Below are 19592 nucleotides of genomic sequence, written 5' to 3'. Positions count from 1 at the left end.
TTCACTGAAGTTATGAGAAAGCCGTGTTTCATGGCGAGCATTGTGTTGCCATGGCAACGGATTTGAAGAAATCTCAAAACTGTCCCGTAGATGTCTTCACGGCTGGACTGTTAGCACACATGTGAAGTTTGAGCACTTTTTGAAAATTTTCATAGGAGTTATAGCGACATCATATTTTATGGCGAGGGATGCGTTTCCATGGAAACGGCATATGATGAGATCTCAGAATTGGCGTAGAGCTGTTGAGGCATGGACCGGTGATATACAAGTGAAGATTGGGGGACGATTGGACCGTGTCGATGGGACTTACAGCCACATCGTGTTTCATGGCGAGTTGTCCGTCGCCATGGCAACGGCATTTGATGACACCCCATACTATGCTTAGATTCCCACTAAATTAAGTAAAGATAACACCCTTTTCACCCCGGTTACATTTTCCATTTGCCCTGTACGATGGGCGCTGTAAGTGATGATAGTGGGGGATGTTGGCTTATCAGGCGCCCGCAGCTCACAGCTCACAGCCAGCGTGAGAGAGAGAGAGATAGATAGAGAGAGGGGGTGCACCTGTACCGGCGGGGAATGTTGTTAGCTTCTGCTGCGCTAACGGATATAAGAAGCTCTTTCTACAATAATGTGGAGGGAGAGTTCTGTCAGACTGAGAGGCTGATAACTACAGCTCAGGTGAGGTAAATTACTCTCCGATTGTTTAGATAGTTAACTTAGTCTAAGTTATCTCGGTGGGTCTCAAACGTTTTGATCACAATTTATTTAAACAAATATTTCCAAGGCACTCCTTTATAATTATTAGGATAAATAAAAACAGGTTTGAAATCATTCCAATGTATACTATAGGACAGTAAACCAAAAATATCGTTTAAAACTGGAGAGATTTAAAAATATGCATAAATAAATAAATGTTAACTGATCAAATAAGATATAAATGAACCACAAAAATAAAACAAGTTAGCCTACATGTATTTGTTATTGGCTATGGTAGGTTATCGGTTATGTTCACATACTTATTTGATTATTAAAATGCAAACCGATCTTTTTCATATGGGTGTTTAGAGTTGTAACCCCTAGATCAGTCTCTAGTAATTGGGCGTTCAAAGTGCACCAGATTGAAGCATTTTACTTTAAAATGTTAAAAAAAATCTTCCCGGGGGTGCACCCCCGGACACCTCTAGAGGATGTGAAGTCCACCCCCCAATTAAAACATGTTCATGCAATACTAAATACATTTGAAGCCTTGCTATATAAGCTGTCCACTATGTCAATATGTTTCTCTGTTTGTAGTGTATTGGTCTTCTGTAGAGGTTTTTCATTGCCAGCTAAAATCTTGCCTAGGGCAGCAAATTGGTCAAAACCGGCCCTGGTGTCATCCCCACAGCACCCCCCATTTGAAACATGTTCCCACGGCTATTCTGTCTATTCCTGTCATTGCACTTCCTGTTTTCTTTTGTACTCGTTTCAGAGCTCTCCTGCACTTGTGTGTCTTCCTCCCCGTGTTATTGTCAGCCCCTCCCTTGATTGTTGTCACCTTTGTCCCATTACCTCTTGCGTTTATATAGTCCTCGTCTCCCTTTGTCCTGTGCCGGTTCGTCTTGTGCCTTGTGCCATCAAGAGAGCCAGCTTTTCATGCCAAGAAACATTTGTAGCTGCTTTCACAATGATGACATGCTATTCTCTTTTTATTAACCAGTAAAATAGATCTTTACAGGATCAGAATATTTTGAATATTATTCATTTTAATGGATGGTAATCCATGGTAATGGTAATCTTAAATTGTAAGATTATATGTCTCTTTAACACAATGGACATGATTATCACAATGTTTTCAGTCTTAAATCTGGATTGCCAATGTGCTTTGGCAATAGTGTGTTTTTAATATAGTCATATCAATAAGGCTTATGTGAATTTGTCTTGACTCTCAGTTTGAGAAACAAACAGTATTTCCTTATAGTCTTGTTTTTTTTTTTGGATAGATATGAAAATGATATGTGACTTCCTCAAATGATGTGTGACTTCCTCAAAAAGATAAAGCATTTAGAAATTCAAACCAGCAACCACACTTTCCCCGGTCACATACTTCAGGATAATTGCTGCAGAGCTGACCTTCTAGGAAATAGTTGGCAGTCCCATGAGCAATGGAGGAAATCTATGCCAATGTTGACGATATCAAACCCCTAAACTCAAGATCATCTGCAAAACAAGAAGGTAAGAGGGTCAGTCAGAGTGCACTCTGGATTTTGGATTTACTGTATCACTCCCTGGTCTTCTCTGTGTTCAGGTCCCAGGAGATTTCTCAGAGCGTCTGTTCTCGGTCTGGGGCTGCTGAGTGTTTTCCTGCTGGCTGGACTCATCGGCCTCGCCGTCCACTGTGAGTCTGTCTTTTAATACATTTAATAAGTTCATTTTGAACGTGTGATTTTCAAGAGCAATATTCTGCTCTGAAAGATGCACATTTGACCAAAACATCTATCGTTTTTCTACTTTTCTCCTAGGGTCAAATTAGGAAAACATTTACTTTGGTTTGTGTCAGTATGATTGCATCAGTTCATTTAAGAAACATCTATTTTCATTTCAGACCATTACTCAGTAGGTGGTGCAGCTGCAGATCTCTCCACTGTCAAAGCAAACCTGTCCTCAGTGACTGAAGAGAGAGACAACCTGACTGAGCTTCTCCAGGCCAGCGATCCGCTGATCAACCAGCTGAAGGCCAACCTCACTGAAAAGACCAGAGAGGTGGACAGGCTCCTGAGTTTGATGGACAAGGGTGAGTGCTTCATGTGGGGGTTTGCATAGGGCTCGGTGTATGTAAGATAAATATTATCATAGTATTTTTTACAAAATACCTCGATATTGATATTCTAAGGCTGACTATTGATCCTTTCATAAAATAGTTACAGAATGACACTTTTCATTAATGATAATCAAGAATTAGTTTTTAATGACTTCATTGTTAGTGATTTGATTTATAGTTTGTTTTACTTTTCTTCACCCACCATCATGCCCCATACACTTGTGTAGACCACAATATTCATACTTCTCTGTAAACTATGCTTATGGCCAGTTTCCTTGTCTAAATTACTTTTAGTATAAGCAATAGGAAGAAGAACTTAGAGGTATTTTGTTTCAGATATTTGCAGCATAATAATAATAAAGGATAACAAGGTTTCAAACCAATTTAGAACTGTTGCCGAAAGTCAGACCCAGTTTTCCAGTCGGTCTAGTAACTAACACCGAGATGTTTCCACTGTCTGTGTTTAAGTGGATGTCATTGAAGACTTTAACAAGATCAGTCTCAGTGCTGTGGTGCCTGACTAGATCACATCGAAACAGTTATTTAAATCCCAAAAAAAGAGAAGTAGTTGTTTTGCAATGAAATGTGTGATCTCTTTTGATCGCTCTAAAAATGCTTAATAAATATGTTTTTTCATTATTATTACAAAAGTGACATTTAATGCACTCAAGAGTTCCATATTCCAGCAGTTAAAGCAGTACATCAACAAGATCTTAAAACTTCCACAGAGAGAACGTGTCCTGAAGGATGGAGGAAGTCTGGTTGTTCCTGTTATCTCCTCTCTACTCAGAAAGCTTCTTGGGAACAAAGCAGAGACAACTGCAAAGCCAGAGGAGCAGATCTGGTGATCATAGACAGTAATGAAAAACTGGTAATGTGTGCTGCTTGTGATTGTATAACTCCTGCTTTTATCAATCAATCATGTTTTTATTGTACATATACTTGCAAATGTGTCTATCAGCTATAATGACTATGTTACAACAATGGTGTTAATTACATATTTCTGAGCTAGTAAAAAGAGAAAAGTTATCTGAATGTTGATGTCCAGCCCAGTAAACTGCATTTTTAATATGTGAACAGGAATTCATCACTAGCATGATCAAGGGAAGCACTTGGATTGGTTTGAGTGACACAGAAGAGGAGGGGACCTGGAAATGGGTGGATGGATCTCCACTGAATCTGATGTAAGGCTTTACTTTGGTTTAAATACAGATGCTGGTTTATGTTGTGACCTTTCTAAATGTTTCACATGTTTCTGTAATGGGAGTTAACAGAACACACAGGATGCATTTAAACGTAGGGTGTCTGCCCCTTTCACCAGAAGATTTATTTGAGTATTAAGAAAAGAACATGGCTGTGTTACTTATAGTTATTTGTATTTGATGTCCATCTTTTAGTTCATCTTGTTTCCCTGTACTACCTTTTAGGTTTTGGAGCCCAAGACAGCCTGATAATGGAAGAGGGTATCCACGCGAAGAGGACTGTGTAGAAATACGTATTGAATACGCCAAAAGGTGGAACGACCAGCCCTGTGAGGACGATCTGCATTGGATCTGTGAGAAACATTAACATTGGAGTCTGTTTGGATACTAAACATGCAATCATGCTTTCACAATTGAGTTTATATTGAGTTATTTAAAACTATACACAATGTCTGATTTCATGAATAAGAATGACTTTGCTCGAAATTAATAAATCACATGTATTTAGTGTTTTTTTGTTGTTGATTACAATCAGTTATAAATAAATAGTCATTTAATTTGTTGTTGCCAACTTTTGTTTGCCTCAATTAAATTAGTATTTGTATTAATCCTTTTACATATCAACAAAAACAGCTTATTAAAAACATCTGCTTTTAAGCCCACAGTTCCTGAAAGTTATAATATTGAAGGTGCCTTATTGAGCAGAATATGATACAAATAAGAAAAATAAAAACAATACAACAATACTCTAATCCCAGCATTGGTCTAACTTGTTCAAATATGTAAAATAGCCTGTGTGTTTATACAGTATGTTTCCTAACAATGACCTCTTGTGGCCATGTGAGTACAAATCTATTGCAGGTATTTAACATTCATAGGTACCATCCACTTTGTACATACTGTAAGAACTAGTGCTGTCAATTAATACAAAGATGTATGTATGTTTATCAAAATAATAATCTGGGACTTTAACTGCAGGATTAGCTCATGTTTCATTTGAAAAGTAATATGCCTTTTATTTGAAGTTAATGACAGTACTTTAGTAAATGGGCAAATTAGATTTAGCTAGATCAGGAAATGGAACTTTCTTTGAGCATGCATACAAAGATAAAAACCGTATGAATATATTGTGGGTGTATAACATGTTCTCTGACAAGATGAAGCTCTTCCACTTCAACAAATTGCTGTTATCAGATAAAAAGCAGCTTTACCACTTCATCTTTTTTTCTCAAAGTGAACAACTCCTCCCTGAAAGTTATCTTTGAAAGGATGTGAACTTGTTATGTTTATGATCAGCGGCAGACAGAGTACTTCAGAGGAAAGACATTTGTGTTTATGAGCATTTAAAATCTCAGATCCCTGCTTTCACAGCAATGTCATGCTATTCTCTTTTTATTAACCAGTGAAACAGATCTATACAGGATCAATACATTTAGAATATTAATCAATTAATGCAAATATTGGTTTGAGTGACAGAGAAGAGGAAGCAACCTGGAAATGGGTGGATGGATCTCCACTGAATCTGACGTAAGGCTTTACTTTTGGTTTAAATACAGACTGGTTTGTGTTGTGACTTTTCTAACTTAATTTACACTGTGAGGGCATAAAGTCACATGTTTCTGTAATGGGAGTCAACACAACACACAGGATACATTTAAAGTAAAGGTTCAAATTTGATATAACTAGATGAGGCAATGGCAACTTTTTTTTGACATGCATACCAAGATAAACACCTCAAAAATAAATACTGTGGGTGTACTGAATGTGATTTGACAAGATAAAGCTCTTGCAATTCAACCAATTGGTGTTATCAGATAAAAAAGTGACTCTACCACATCCTATGTTGTTATTCAACGTGAATAACTCTAAACGTTGTATGTTTATGATCAGCAGCAGACAGAATGCTTCAGAGGAAAGAAATTACAAAAAGTAAAAAGCACACAACTGATGTCTGGTATTTGGCTTCATCAAGTGTCAATTGTTTTTTGTTAAGGAGGTCATTTATAGTTTATTTGTGTATTTATGTAATCATGAACCAATGTAAGTATTTTTGAAATGTTGTTGAAATCCAGATGTTACATTTATCTACCTGTTACAACAAATAAAAACTATCAAAAATAGTGAATCAAGAACTGCCAATATGATTTACCTTTATGGTTAAGTTTATGTATTTAGCAGAATAGATTTCATTGCCAGTCAGTCTTAAACTGTCTCTAATTGTTTTAACTCTCAGCAAAAGACTCTTACAGGTATCCACCTAAACATTCGGGAAGGGGAAGTGAGAGTTGTTAGAGGGGCTTCAATGCGGCTATAGTTGCAAATAAGCCTTCTGTAAAAGTTAGCAAAACCAGGAACTTTTGTAGTTGCTTACAGCTTTCCAAACTGGGCCTGTCATGGACTGCTTTCACCTTGGCCGGGTCCATTCTTACTTGTCCTTTGGCCATGATGTAGCTGAGAGAAGAGACTGTAGAAGCATGAAACTCACCACTCTGCTTTAACGAACATGCGATTCTCCAAAACAGGTGTGCTTCACATGCTCCTTTTGTTTATTTCAAAAACAAATCTGAATGTCATCAAGGTATATGAAAAAAATATGGTTAAGCATGTGCCCAAGGACAACATTTACCAGGTTTTGGAATATAGCAGGGGCATGTGTGAGTCCAAAAGCCATCACCAGGTATTCCAGATGGCCCAGAGGGGTGTTGAAAGCCGTCTTCCACTCGTCTTCTTTACAGATCCGGACTGGGTGGTTTGCATTTCGTAGATCAGGTTTCGTGAAAATGGTGGAATAGGGAGTGAAAGGCAAAGTTCATTAGAGACAAGGGATACTGTCACCGATCAACCATAACATCATGACCACTGACAGGTGAAGTGTGGCGGGGGGGACCCTGGAAATGACCTTTCTTATTAGGGGATCGCCCCCTGTTAATGGTGGTGGAGATCTGCAGTGGGTGAAGAGGACTTTGCAATTCTTGTAAATGGAAGGTCAACCAGAAAAAACTGGAATGATCTGCAGTGTACTACCTTTCTGCAATGGATCTGTGAAAAAAAGGCTTAGTTTGTGTGTATGGCTGTGGGGTAGTGGGTTTGTCTTCAAATGGGAAGGTTGTGGGTTCAACCCCTGCTCCTGCCGTCAACATGTCGCTGTATCCCACTTAACCCCAAATTGCTCCCATGGCCAATGTGCGAATGTTAGCTTCCTTGAGCAGGGGGCTCTTTGTTTGGCTGACCCTGCCTATGAATAAGACTGCTTTATATAAAATGCTATTAATTTACCAATATGTGTTAATACTTTTATAATTTATGCAAAATGACTTCAAAAGTGATTTTGTATGTGCCACATTGTATATATAGAGAAAGAGAGTCTACATCAACAAGTGGTTGGAGGTCAGGAATGAAGATATTGGTTTGAGTTTTGGCCACATTTGACTGCTTGTTACTGGGAATATTACATGGGAAACCAGGATGTTAGCATGTATCTTTATTTATCTGTGCTTTATACGTGCTCATGACCATCATATGCAATTAAAGGAAGCTACTTATTGTACTGCTGGGGGGCTGTTTGATAAAGAAACTCTTTAAGATTGGGAGTTTAGCCTTTGAAACAATTTACATGCATAAAAACCTATATAACACACTAGGGAAGGGAAACCCCAACAAACATCGAAGGGCCCCTTTTAGACATGAGTTGGCGGATGGGTTTTGTAGAGGATATGTTCATGTTACCAAAAGACGTGACGTTTTTACTACTGTGAAAAGAACCTTTCTGCACAATTGATACATTTTAAGTACTGTATTACTAATCTACGTCAAAGTAGTTTAAAAGTTTAAAAGGAATGATAGATAGATAGATAGATAGATAGATAGATAGATAGATAGATAGATAGATAGATAGATAGATAGATAGATAGATAGATAGTTACTTTAATATGGTGTGTGTGATCATTGTCTGGTACAGGATTCTTAAGAAGCAAATTTTAATCCTTAGTGGGGGAGTGACTTCCTCAAAAAGATAAAGTGTTTAGAAATTGAAAGTCTTCCTTGGTCACATACTTCAGTGTAACTGCTGTAGAGCTGACCTTCTAGAAAATACTTGACATTCCCATGAGTGATGGAGGAAATCTATGTCAATGTTGAAGGTGTCAAACCCCTAAACTCAAGAAGATCATCAGCAAAACAAGAAGGTAAGTGTGTCAGTCAGACTGTAACATCCCGTCATGTCTGCTAATTTATTCATGTCATGTTAAGTTAGTAAATCAGGTTCATGTTACATTTTTCATGTTTAGTTCATAGCCCAGGTTAGATTTATGTTTAGTCAAGTCTTTTTGTTCACCTGTCTAGTCCTATTATTCATTTTAATGGATGGTAATCCATGGTAATGGTAATCTTAAATTGTAAGATTATATGTCTCTATTTAACACAATGGACATGATTATCACAATGATTTCAGTCTTAAATCTGGATTATCAATGTGCTTTGGCAATAGTATGTTTTTAATATAGTCATAAATAAAGCTTATGTGAATTTGTCTTGACTCTCAGTTTGAGAAACAAACAGTATTTCCTTATAGTCTTGTTTTTTTGTTTTTGGATAGATATGAAAATGATATGTGACTTCCTCAAATTATGTGTGACTTCCTCAAATTATGTGTGACTTCCTCAAAAAGATAAAGCATTTAGAAATTCAAACCAGCAACCACACTGTTAGGGTGAGTGAAGCAAGCAGGACCCAAATGCAGATAACACTGAAATTGCCTTTATTTCAAGGAGAATAATGTAACTCGGAAAAAACAGCGGAGGACCCGGAAGGGATCTCGGGCGGACGGCCCGGGGGAAGGCAGAGACCATGGAGGGGGTCTCGGGTGGACGGCCCGGGGGAAAGGCAGAGTCCATGGTGGGGGTCTCGAGCGGACGGCCCGGGGGCAAGGCAGAGACCATGGAGGGGGTCTCGGGAGGACGGCCCGGGGGAAAGACAGAGTCCATGGTGGGGGTCTCGAGCGGACGGCCCGGGGGCAAGGCAGAGTCCATGGTGGGGGTCTCGGGCAGACGGCCCGGGGGCAAGGCAGAGACCATGGAGGGGGTCTCGGGTGGATGGCCCGGGGGAAAGGCAGAGTCCATGGAGGAGCGAAGACCACAGCGAGCAAACTCAGGGGGCCGATCTTGAGGGCGAAGGCCGCGGCACTCAGGGAGCCGGGCTCGAGGGCGAAGCAGGCGGCGACGGAACAACTCCGGAGGCCGGGAAGGAACCGGAGCCGGTGGGACAGGCTTCGGCAGGATCCCCCACTGAAGAGGACCAGGAGTTGACAGGACCCCCGGCGAGACAGGTGGCGGCGGGACCTCCAACGGAACAAGACATGGGATTGGCAGGACCCTCAGCGGGACCTCCAATGGAACAGGACATAGGATTGGCAGGACCCCCAGCAGAAGAGTAGTCGACGGGCCCCCCAACGGGACAGGACATAGGGTTGGCAGGACCCCCGGCAGAAGAGTAGTCAGCGGGACCCCCAACGGGACAGGACATGGAGTTGGCAGGACCCCCAGCGGAAGAGTTGTCGGCGGGACCTCCAACCCCGGCAGAAGAGTAGTCTGCGGGACCCCCAACGGGGCAGGACATAGGGTTGGCAGGACCCCCGGCAGAGGGGTAGTAGGCGGGACCCCCAACGGGACAGGACATGGAGCTGGCAGGACCCCCAGCGGAACCTCCAACAGCACAGGACACAGGGTTGGCAGGACCCCCGGCAGAAGAATCGTCGGCGGGGCCTCCAAAGGCACGGGACATAAGGTTGGCAGGACCCCCGGCAGAAGAGTAGTCAGCGGGACCCCCAACGGGACAGGACATGGAGTTGGCAGGACCCCCAGCGGAACCTCCAGCGGCACTTCAGTAGGGACTTGAGTAGGGACTTGAGTAGGAACTTGAGAGGGAACTCGAGAGGTGACTAGAAAGGGGACTCGAGAGGTGACTTGAGAGGGGACTCGAGAGGTGACTTGAGAGGGGACTCTAGAGGGAACTTGAGTTGGGACTAGAGAGGGGCCTCGAGATGGGACCAGAGAAGGGACTAGGGAAGGGACTAGGGAAGGGACCAGAGGAGGGGACCAGAGGAGGGACTAGAAAGGGGACTAGAAAGGGGACTAGAGAAGGGACTGGAGAAGGGACTGGAGGAGGGACTAGAGAAGGGACTAGAGAAGGGACTGGAGAAGTGACTAGAGGAAGGACTTGAGAAGGGAATTGAGTAGGGACTAGAGAAGGGACTAGAGAAGGGACTTGAGGAGGGACTAGAGAAGGGACTGGAGAAGGGACTGGAGAGATTCTAGAGAAGGGACTTGAGGAGGGACTAGAGAAGGGACTAGAGGAGGGACTGGATAAGGGATTTGAGAAGGGACTAGAGAAGGGACTAGAGAAGGGACTTGAGTTGGGACCATGGCCGCTGGGGCCAGAACTGGGGCCGGGACCATGGCCGCTGGGGCCAGAACTGGGTCTGGAACCATGGCCGCTGGGGCCATAACAGGGGCTGGAACCATGGCTGCTGGGACCAGAACTGGGGCTGGAACCATGGCTGCTGGGGCCAGAACTGGGTCTGGAACCATGGCCGCTGGGGCCATAACAGGGGCCGGAACCATGACTGCTGGGACCAGAACCGGGGCTGGAACCATGGCTGCTGGGGCCAGAACTGGGGCCGGAACCATGGCCACTGAAGCCAGAACTGGGGCCGGAACCATGGCTGCTGGGGCCAGGACTGAGGCTGGAACCATGGCTGCTGGGGCCAGAACTGGGGCCGGAACCATGGCTCTTGGGGCTCAGGCTGCTAGCCTGGACTTGCGACTCCTTCTCTTAGGAGCCGTTTGGAGGCTCCGTGGACCTCCAAAAGCCAGACGAGTTCCAGAGAACGGCTCCTGGACAGGAGCAGGAACTGGGGCAGATGCAAGGGTTGACTCCAGACGAAACACACCGAAGCGTATCGTGTCAGGTTGGGAATTGGGAGGCAGGGAGCTAGCATGCCTGGGGCTAGCAGGCCGGGAATCACACACCGTGAGGAAATTCAAAATCCAGCCAGGTAAGAATTTCACCAAGCCTGGTCTCTCCGTAGCCATCTGGCGAGCCTCTGCCAGAGCAGCCTCTCGCTGCTGAACCCCGGACGCTCCCCTCTATCGATCAGAGCAGTAAGTCAAAGAAAAGGATAAATCCAATAATTCCTGCTCAAATGGATCTGCTGGGCCCATCCTTGGTTGGTTGGTTCTGTTACGGTGAGTGAAGCAAGCAGGACCCAAATGCAGGTAACCAGTGCTTGAATTGGAATAAAAAAGGTGCCAGTACTCTAAATCAGCAACAAGTATTTGGCACAAAGTCATAGTATATCCTATAATGCTGGTGGGTTTTTCTTTACTGTATATGTTAGAAAGGCTCACTGTACTTAAACAAAATGACTCAGGGTGCATCTGAGATTAGAGGGGGTGCAGTGGTAAAGTGCTATTTTTATAAGTGGGGAGTGGACCTGACACCCTCTAGTCTAGGGGGGTCCGGGGGCATGCTCCCCCGGGAATTTTTTTTAAAATATTGAAGTTAGATGCATCAATCTGGTGCAATTTGAGAGCAAAATGAAGAGATATATGGATACCTCTCAACATCCATAATGAAACAACTGTAAACAGATTGACTTTTTCTTTATGGATATAAAAGAAAGTAAAGCTTGACTCCTACTGGCTGGTTAAATGACTCCTCGTCCCTGAGGCCACTACCAGTTTTTTGTGCCATTTTGCTGGATTTATTTGTCAATAGCGTTGCTGCACAAAGTGATAGCCCTCTAGTTTAAATCTACTACCCAAAAAGAAACATATGGAGATGGGTTACTATTTAAAAACATTTCCAAATCTATTTGGGATCCTATCCTCAAATCCTATAGGGGGTCCGGGGGCATGCTCCCCCGGTAAGATTTTTTTTTAAATGTTGGACTTAAATGCATCAATCTGGTGCATTTTGAGGGGGAAATAAAGAGACTACACCCATGTGAAACAAAAATGTATACATTTAAATAATCATAAAATCATAAGTACATGGCCATAACCAATAACATACAATATCCAATATGAAAAAACATTGAAACTTGTTTATTTATTTGTTTTTGGTTTATTTATAGTTGTGAGTGTGCCTGGGCTCCTGAATCGGCCTCTCCTGTCTCCCTCCTCTCCCCCCTGCTCCTCTTTGAGGCAACAGCAAAGACTAGTTTTAGCTCTCAACAAGTTTATCTTACCTTTTTTCACCTAATTAACATTTTGTTTGTATTATTCATGCATATTTTACGAATCACTACCCCCTCAAATGGAAATATGTGTTTACATAAATGGTGACCGAACCGTTTGAGACCCACTGAGATAACTTAAACTAAGTTAACTATCTAAACACTCAGAGAGTAATTTACCTCACCAGAGCTGTAGTTATCAGCCTCTCAGTCTGACAGCAAAGGACTCTCCCTCCACCTTGTTGTTGAAACAGCTCCTTATATCCGTTAACGCAGCTAGCTAGCACCAGATGCTAACAACAATACACGTAACAGGTGCGCGCGCTTTCTCGCTCGCGCGCGCCACACATACACCAACACACACCCTCCCGAGCTTGAATGACACACAGAGACCAATCGAGGGCTTTAGTGTATGATCTGTATGAAAGTGGCAATGTCGGCAGGCCACGTCATCTAGACAGCCAGTCACCCTCTGTGAGGCAGAGTCAGACCCACATTTGCGCTGCGTTGCGTTTACAATATATACGTATATTGCCGGCGGCTGAGTACCGGCATTTTACTGAGTACCGGCACCTTGCCGGTACTCAGTAAGAAGTGCCGGTACCACATGGGTAAAAATCAGAAGTGCCGGTACTGCGTACCGGTGAGTACCGGCCCAATTCAAGCACTGCAGGTAACACTGAAATTGCCTTTATTTCAAGGAGAATAATGTAACTCGGAAAAAACAGAACACTCCCCGGTGAACTCGGTCACCAACAAAAGACAAACCAACACTGAACACAGGAAGAGACAAGACTAAATACAGGGAGGGGTAATCACGAGACGAGAAACAGCCGGGCAGGGGAGGAGAAACACAAGGGCAACAGGTGAACACAATCAGACAATTAGACACACCAGGGAAACTAATGACAGGGAGGAAAAACACAAAAGCCTCATCCCAATACCCCTCCTCGACTCCTCCTTTCCTTCACTCGCTTCCCTTCCTTGCGTCTTAGCTCCGCCTCCGTAAGATGCGAGTGAGAGACACGAGGAGGTGACGCAAGGACAGAGGAGTCCTCAGGTATTAATTGGGATGTCCTCGTTCACTCAAACGTCACTCTTAAACGACGTCTGTTAATGATGACATGTGCACAGCTGTATCCCCTCTCATCGGGCTTAACTGAAGAACCCCTTAGAACCGGCCCATTTCTGGTTAAATATTTATTTAAATGAATGAATCTTTCTCTTGTTGGTCAAGGAATTCAATGTATGATGGTTGGTCCTGCTTTTGTGTTCCGTTTTGGTGTAAAATGTAGCCTCCATTTAAATAAAAATATAATTATAGTAATGTGAAAGCCTTTTAGAAATGAATTGCACATAATAATTCCCACGGAGCTGTGAGCAGTTATACATTTATGTGACGCTTTTCCACTCATCTTCCAGTTGTCGGTTTTTCTGTGTTGTAATGGACCAGCTGTGAAGGTGGGGGCGGGGCTTTTATACACGAGTAGTGAAAACACTTCCGCGTAGTCTGCTCGCGTGTATCCCATGGATGTATAATAAGAACTGGATACAGCGTGGGAGGCGGGGCCTCATTCATTCCTATGAAAGTTGCTCATTGGCGCATGGTGATAAAATGGCCCAACTTTTGAGAGAGCGAAACGTCACAGATTACCCGGCATGCCTGACAAGTACCCGTATGTGCGCTCATAGCGCATGCGCTACTTTAACCAAAATGCTCGTTCACATCAAGCACGTCAATTTGCGTACACGTAACAGCACCACACGTTCATGACAGCATGGTAATGATTTGTTATTATGATGAATTTGATATTAACGAGGCGGCAGTTAGCAGCTAACGGCTAGCTAGCAATTATGCTAATGTAAACATCAGTCGTTATGTACTTACATTACGCTGTAACAGGATCTAGTGATATCCAAGCAAGAGAGCTTCATTTAGCATGAAATAATTATTGCACTGTATACAGTATATATATATATATATATATATATACACAGTGCAATAAGCTTCTTAGTGCAATAAGAAGCTACAGGGACGTTCATCTAACGTCGGTAATATTAACTTTATTTAATATAACATTTACGGTACAAGATTTAATCATACAGCCCATTTTGTATAATAATGAATTACAGCAAACATGTGCAATATATCCATTACAGCTCCGTGGGATGGCAGTAAGATGATATGGGTCCATTGTGCATCCATGGGTAAAGATAAACGCATGTAGTGCTGAACCTGCTGAACACGTAACATGAACGTGCCGGGCGGTGCGGTCCCGTGGGTTAGATGCGCGTTCATAATGCAGAGGGAAATAACTCTCAGAATAATGTTATTAGCACATTTTTACAACTTGAGGAACTAATGTTTTTAATAAGGGCTAGACAAGTGTTCATACTGGGTAGTTTATTTAGTTTAAAAACCACGAATATTTTCATCTGAGTCCGGCGCACTTCCTGGGGGCTTGGGTGTATCCTCCCTTTCGTCTCCTCCCGCACCCCTCCTCCTTCACCCCTCCTCGACTCCTCCGTGTGCATTTCAGCTATTGGGACGTCCTTCAAAATGGCGTGTCTTGATCGATTTCCGGGTCAAGTCCCGGAGGAGGGGAAGAGAGGAGTCGAGGAGGGGTATTGGGATGAGGCTAGAGAGAGGGACCAGACAATACACAAGGGAGACAGGGGTTGCGGTCGGATTGTTTAAAAATCAGCTCCTAAGTTCTAACCCTATCTCCTATTCCTTGAACTCTGAGTGAAACGTCATGGGGTTAAGGAATAGTGGATATGAGAATTCAAAAGGATTTAGGAGAAAAGACTGTGGTGCTTTAGTTTAGAGAATCCGACTGCACTTTCACTATCCGACGTGTTTATGATGTGCCAGCGGACGTCATTTTGTGCGTCTGCTGCTGTGGGGAAATTATGAAAACTACAGTTTTCTATACAACGGACTACAACATGGATGTTTAATAAGAACGACGGACTCATCTAGATACTCTGCACTGTGCTCTGAAGCTGTTGCTTTATGCTTTATGAACAACAGAGAAACATATTCTTCATGACCAAAATTGGAATTGAAATAAAAAATGAAAATGAAACTTATGCTCGTCACCCTCTCCCTCCGGCCCACATTAATACAAATGATCCCAATACGTATGATTGTATGAACTATGAAAATATCTTGAAATCAATACAAATATATTTATTATAAACGTTAGTCTTTAACACCTATCACTGTGTATATCTCTGGGTCATTTCACTCGGTTAGGAAGGTTCCTAAGCTAAATGGACTATTCGACTTCAGACAGGGAGAACCGAACAGCAAAATAAACCCCAACCTAGACATACAAAACTAAAAGCGTGGCATAACATGAGAATCGTGACACACACTTTCCCCGGTCACATACTTCAGGATAATTGCTGCAGAGCTGACCTTCTAGGAAATAGTTGGCAGTCCCATGAGCAATGGAGGAAATCTATGTCAATGTTGACGATGTCAAACTCCTTAGCTCAAGATCATCTGCAAAACAAGAAGGTAAGAGGGTCAGTCAGAGTGCACTCTGGATTTTGGATTAAACTTCCTGGTTTTCTCTGTGTTCAGGTCCCAGGAGACTTCTCAGAGCGTCTGTTCTCGGTCTGGGGCTGCTGAGTGTTTTCCTGCTGGCTGGACTCATCGGCCTCGCTGTCCACTGTGAGTTTTTCTTTTAATACGTTTAATAATGTCATTTTGAACGTGTGATTTTCAAGAGCAATATTCTTTTCTGAAAGATGCACATTTGACCAAAACATCTATCGTTTTTCTACTTTTCTCCTAGGGCCAAATTAGGAAAACATTTACTTTGGTTTGTGTCAGTATGATTGCATCAGGTCATTTAAGAAACATCTATTTTCATTTCAGACCATAACTCAGTAGGTGGTGCAGCTGCAGATCTCTCCACTGTCAAAGCAAACCTGTCCTCAGTGACTGAAGAGAGAGACAACCTGACTGAGCGTCTCCAGGCCAGAGATCAGCTGATCAACCAGCTGAAGGCCAACCTCACTGAAAAGACCAGAGATCAGCTGATCAACCAGCTGAAGGCCAACCTCACTGAAAAGACCAGAGATCAGCTGATCAACCAGCTGAATGCCAGCCTCACTGAAAAGACCAGAGAGGTGGACAGGCTCCTGAGTTTGATGGACAAGGGTGAGTGCTTCATGTGGGGGTTTGCATAGGGCGCGGTGTATGTAAGATAAATATTATCATAATATTTTTTACAAAATACCTCGATATTGATATTCTAAGGCTGACTATTGATCCTTTCATAAAATAGTTACAGAATGACACTTTTCATTAATGATAATCAAGAATTAGTTTTTAATGACTTAATTGTTAGTGATTTGATTTATAGTTTGTTTTACTTTTCTTCACCCACAATCATGCCCCATACACTTGTGTAGACCACAATATTCATACTTCTCTGTAAACTATGCTTATGGCCAGTTTCCTTGTCTAAATTACTTTTAGTATAAGCAATAGGAAGAAGAACTTAGAGGTATTTTGTTTCAGATATTTGCAGCATAATAATAATAAAGGATAACAAGGTTTCAAACCAATTTAGAACTGTTGCCGAAAGTCAGACCCAGTTTTCCAGTCGGTCTAGTAACTAACACCGAGATGTTGCCACTGTCTGTGTTTAAGTGGATGTCATTGAAGACTTTAACAAGATCAGTATCAGTGCTGTGGTGCCTGACTAGATCACATCGAAACAGTTATTTAAATCCCAAACAAGAGAAGTAGTTGTTCTGCAATGACATTTGTGATCTCTTTTGATCCCTCTAAAAATGCTTAATAAATATTTTTTTTCATTATTATTACAAAAGTGACATTTAATGCACTCAAGAGTTCCATATTCCAGCAGTTAAAGCAGTACATCAACAAGATCTTAAAACTTTTACAGAGAAAACGTGTCATGAAGGATGGAGGAAGTCTGGTTGTTCCTGTTATCTCCTCTCTACTGAGAAAGCTTCCTGGGAACAAAGCAGAGACAACTGCACAGCCAGAGGAGCAGATCTGGTGATCGTAGACAGTTATGGAGAACAGGTAATGTGTGCTGCTTTAACACTTGTGATTGTATAACTCCCTGCTTTTATCAATCAATGTTTTTATTGTACATATAGTAGCACATTTGCGTATCAGCTATAATGATTATGTTACAACAATGGTGTTAATTACATATTTCTGAGCTAGTAAAAAGGGAATAGTATGCTGAATGTTGATGTCCATCCCTGTAAACTGCATTTGTGAACAGGAATTCATCACCAGCATGATCAATGAACAAACTTGGATTGGTTTGAATGACATAAACCAAGAAGGGACCTGGAAATGGGTCGATGGAACTCCACTGACTCTGACGTAAGGCATACAGAACATATTCATATATTTTGGTGTAGCTGCATCCTACTGATGTATATCGGTGTTTTTTTGTATGACTGTCCAAAAATGTATTAATTATTATCAATTTCAGAATGAACTAACATTTTAACATTCATTGCAAATAAAGCTGCTCTGGTGGCAATAGAGAGAATAATTTAACCAGTGCTACTTTGAGAATAAAAATGAGAAATGGTAAAGCGTCTTTCTTTTCTTGAAACAGCAATTCGCCCTAAAATAGAGGAAAGAGTAAATGAGAAGATTTCGCAAGAAAAAGGGTTGAGCTGTGGGTGTGAATGTGTTATAAGCAGTAGGCTATAAGCTGTGGGTTATGAAATAGGGAAATACATAAAGCAGCTTTAATTATGTGTTGGCCACATGTGGCAGCTGTTTTTTTAGCCTCAATTGGAATGGCCTTTAGTTAATGTGTCCGAATGTTGTCTTTCGCTGTGTGTTTTAATAGGTAAATGCTATATATGAAATGTATATGAAAAGCAATCTAAAACAGAATGCATTACATCTATCACATTTGTGGGAGGATCCTGAAAATCAACTTTCCTATTACCTCCTATAGGTACTGGGGATCGACCCCTGATAATGGCGGTGCAGCGATTGGTGAAGAGGACTGTGCAAGTCTTGTAGATGGAAGGGAAATCAGAGAAAACTGGAATGATCTGCGGTGTACTAGCCGTCTGCAATGGATCTGTGAAAGAATGGCTTAACTTGTGGCTGTGAGGCAGTGGGTTTGTCTTCAAATAGGATGGCTGTGGGTTCAACCCCAGCTCATGCCATCAATATGTTAATGTACCCACTTAACCCCAAATTGCTCTCTTGGCTAATGTGTGAATGTTAGCTTCCTTAAGCAGCTGGCACTTTGTTTGGCTGCCTCTGCGTATGAATATGTGTAAATGCTATATATACAGTATGCTTTAAGGAGTTATAAAGACTGGATAAGTGCTATATAAAATGCAGCCAATTACCAAAACATTTGTTAATACTTTTACACTACACTTGTTTTACACCTTTAAAAGTGTGATCTCAGTGCTGCATTTGACACTGTTGACCACAACATATTACTAGACCGACTGGAAAACTGGTTGGGACTTTCGGCAACAGTTCTTAATTGGTTTGAATTAAAGGACAGAAAAAACGATCTATTGTTTTTACTTGTACTTGTTTTATGGTGTGTGAGCTGTGCTGTGTAGTTTTTTTGTATGTTTTGTTTTGTTTATTTGACTGTACAGCACTTGGGTCTGGAGGTTTAAAGTGCTTTCTAAATAAAGCTGTATTGTAATGATTAATTTCAGTTCTGCAATTTTAATCTCCAATCAGCAGCTTTGTTGTCAAATGTGTAACCTAATTCTGTTCACAGCCCGTACTCCGACTGGTACTACCGTAAAAGTAACGGTTTAGTTTATGACATATTGGTGCCAAAAGCAAAACAATAAATAATTTAGTCTGATTTGCACTAATATATAAATAGAGCATTGTTTGTCTTAAATAAATATGCATTTGTTTGATAATGCCTCTTTGTGTTGAAGTCTTCATATTTCAGTTTGGTCCAAATGTTTGTCACCTACCTTAAATACTAAATAACCAGATTCCTGACATTCTTTCTATAATGATTTGCAGGAAGAATCAAAGGAGTAGATTTTAAAGCAGCAGGCATGTTGTTTGCACTATATTAAACAGGTTTGCACTCACACTTTCAACAACAGTTGTGACACCTTCTTTTCATGAGTTCTTTATATATTTGTATTCATTTTTTCTTCTGAAGACTGATTTATAATAATTCTACATGTTCTTGTTATCTCATGTAAACATAATGATCAGTTAGGTGAACAAAAGCAGCATCATGATTTGGCATCACCCTCTTAATGTCTGCAAATTAAAATACTATCTGCCAAACTATATTCAAAGGGTCAACAGTAAAACGAAAGGGAAAAAGACAAC

At 41.7% G+C, this 19592-nt stretch overlaps 2 protein-coding genes across 4 annotated transcripts; both read left to right on the top strand.

The window, feature by feature from the left end:
* Positions 1 to 2084: 2084 nt before the first annotated feature.
* LOC307030870 (uncharacterized protein) lies at positions 2085 to 4292 on the top strand (the record flags this gene model as incomplete). The annotated part of the gene is made up of 4 exons (XM_079696249.1): positions 2085 to 2217; positions 2291 to 2380; positions 2588 to 2776; positions 4231 to 4292. Exons 1-4 carry the CDS (start codon positions 2148 to 2150, stop codon positions 4290 to 4292), a joined length of 411 nt encoding a protein of 136 aa, XP_079552375.1. The 5' UTR covers positions 2085 to 2147.
* A 5833-nt stretch (positions 4293 to 10125) lies between these two features.
* On the top strand, positions 10126 to 19164 carry LOC307030877 (uncharacterized protein). 3 transcript variants are annotated; one of them, XM_079696260.1, is made up of 7 exons: positions 10126 to 11056; positions 15831 to 15920; positions 16128 to 16256; positions 16341 to 16412; positions 17167 to 17309; positions 17518 to 17621; positions 18214 to 19164. In XM_079696260.1, exons 1-7 carry the CDS (start codon positions 10423 to 10425, stop codon positions 18359 to 18361), a joined length of 1320 nt encoding a protein of 439 aa, XP_079552386.1. In that variant the 5' UTR covers positions 10126 to 10422; the 3' UTR covers positions 18362 to 19164. The 3 variants fall into 3 exon arrangements, with proteins under 3 accessions (XP_079552386.1, XP_079552385.1, XP_079552384.1); XM_079696259.1 differs by having other exon boundaries at positions 16128 to 16412; positions 17185 to 17309; XM_079696258.1 differs by having other exon boundaries at positions 16128 to 16412.
* Positions 19165 to 19592: the final 428 nt, after the last annotated feature.

This window comes from Notothenia rossii, assembly GCF_949606895.1.
Source record: "Notothenia rossii genome assembly, contig: SUPER_2_unloc_2, whole genome shotgun sequence".
Classification (NCBI taxonomy): domain Eukaryota; kingdom Metazoa; phylum Chordata; class Actinopteri; order Perciformes; family Nototheniidae; genus Notothenia; species Notothenia rossii.
Note: the sequence above shows the minus strand (reverse complement) of the source record. Positions and strands in the feature narration are given on the sequence as shown.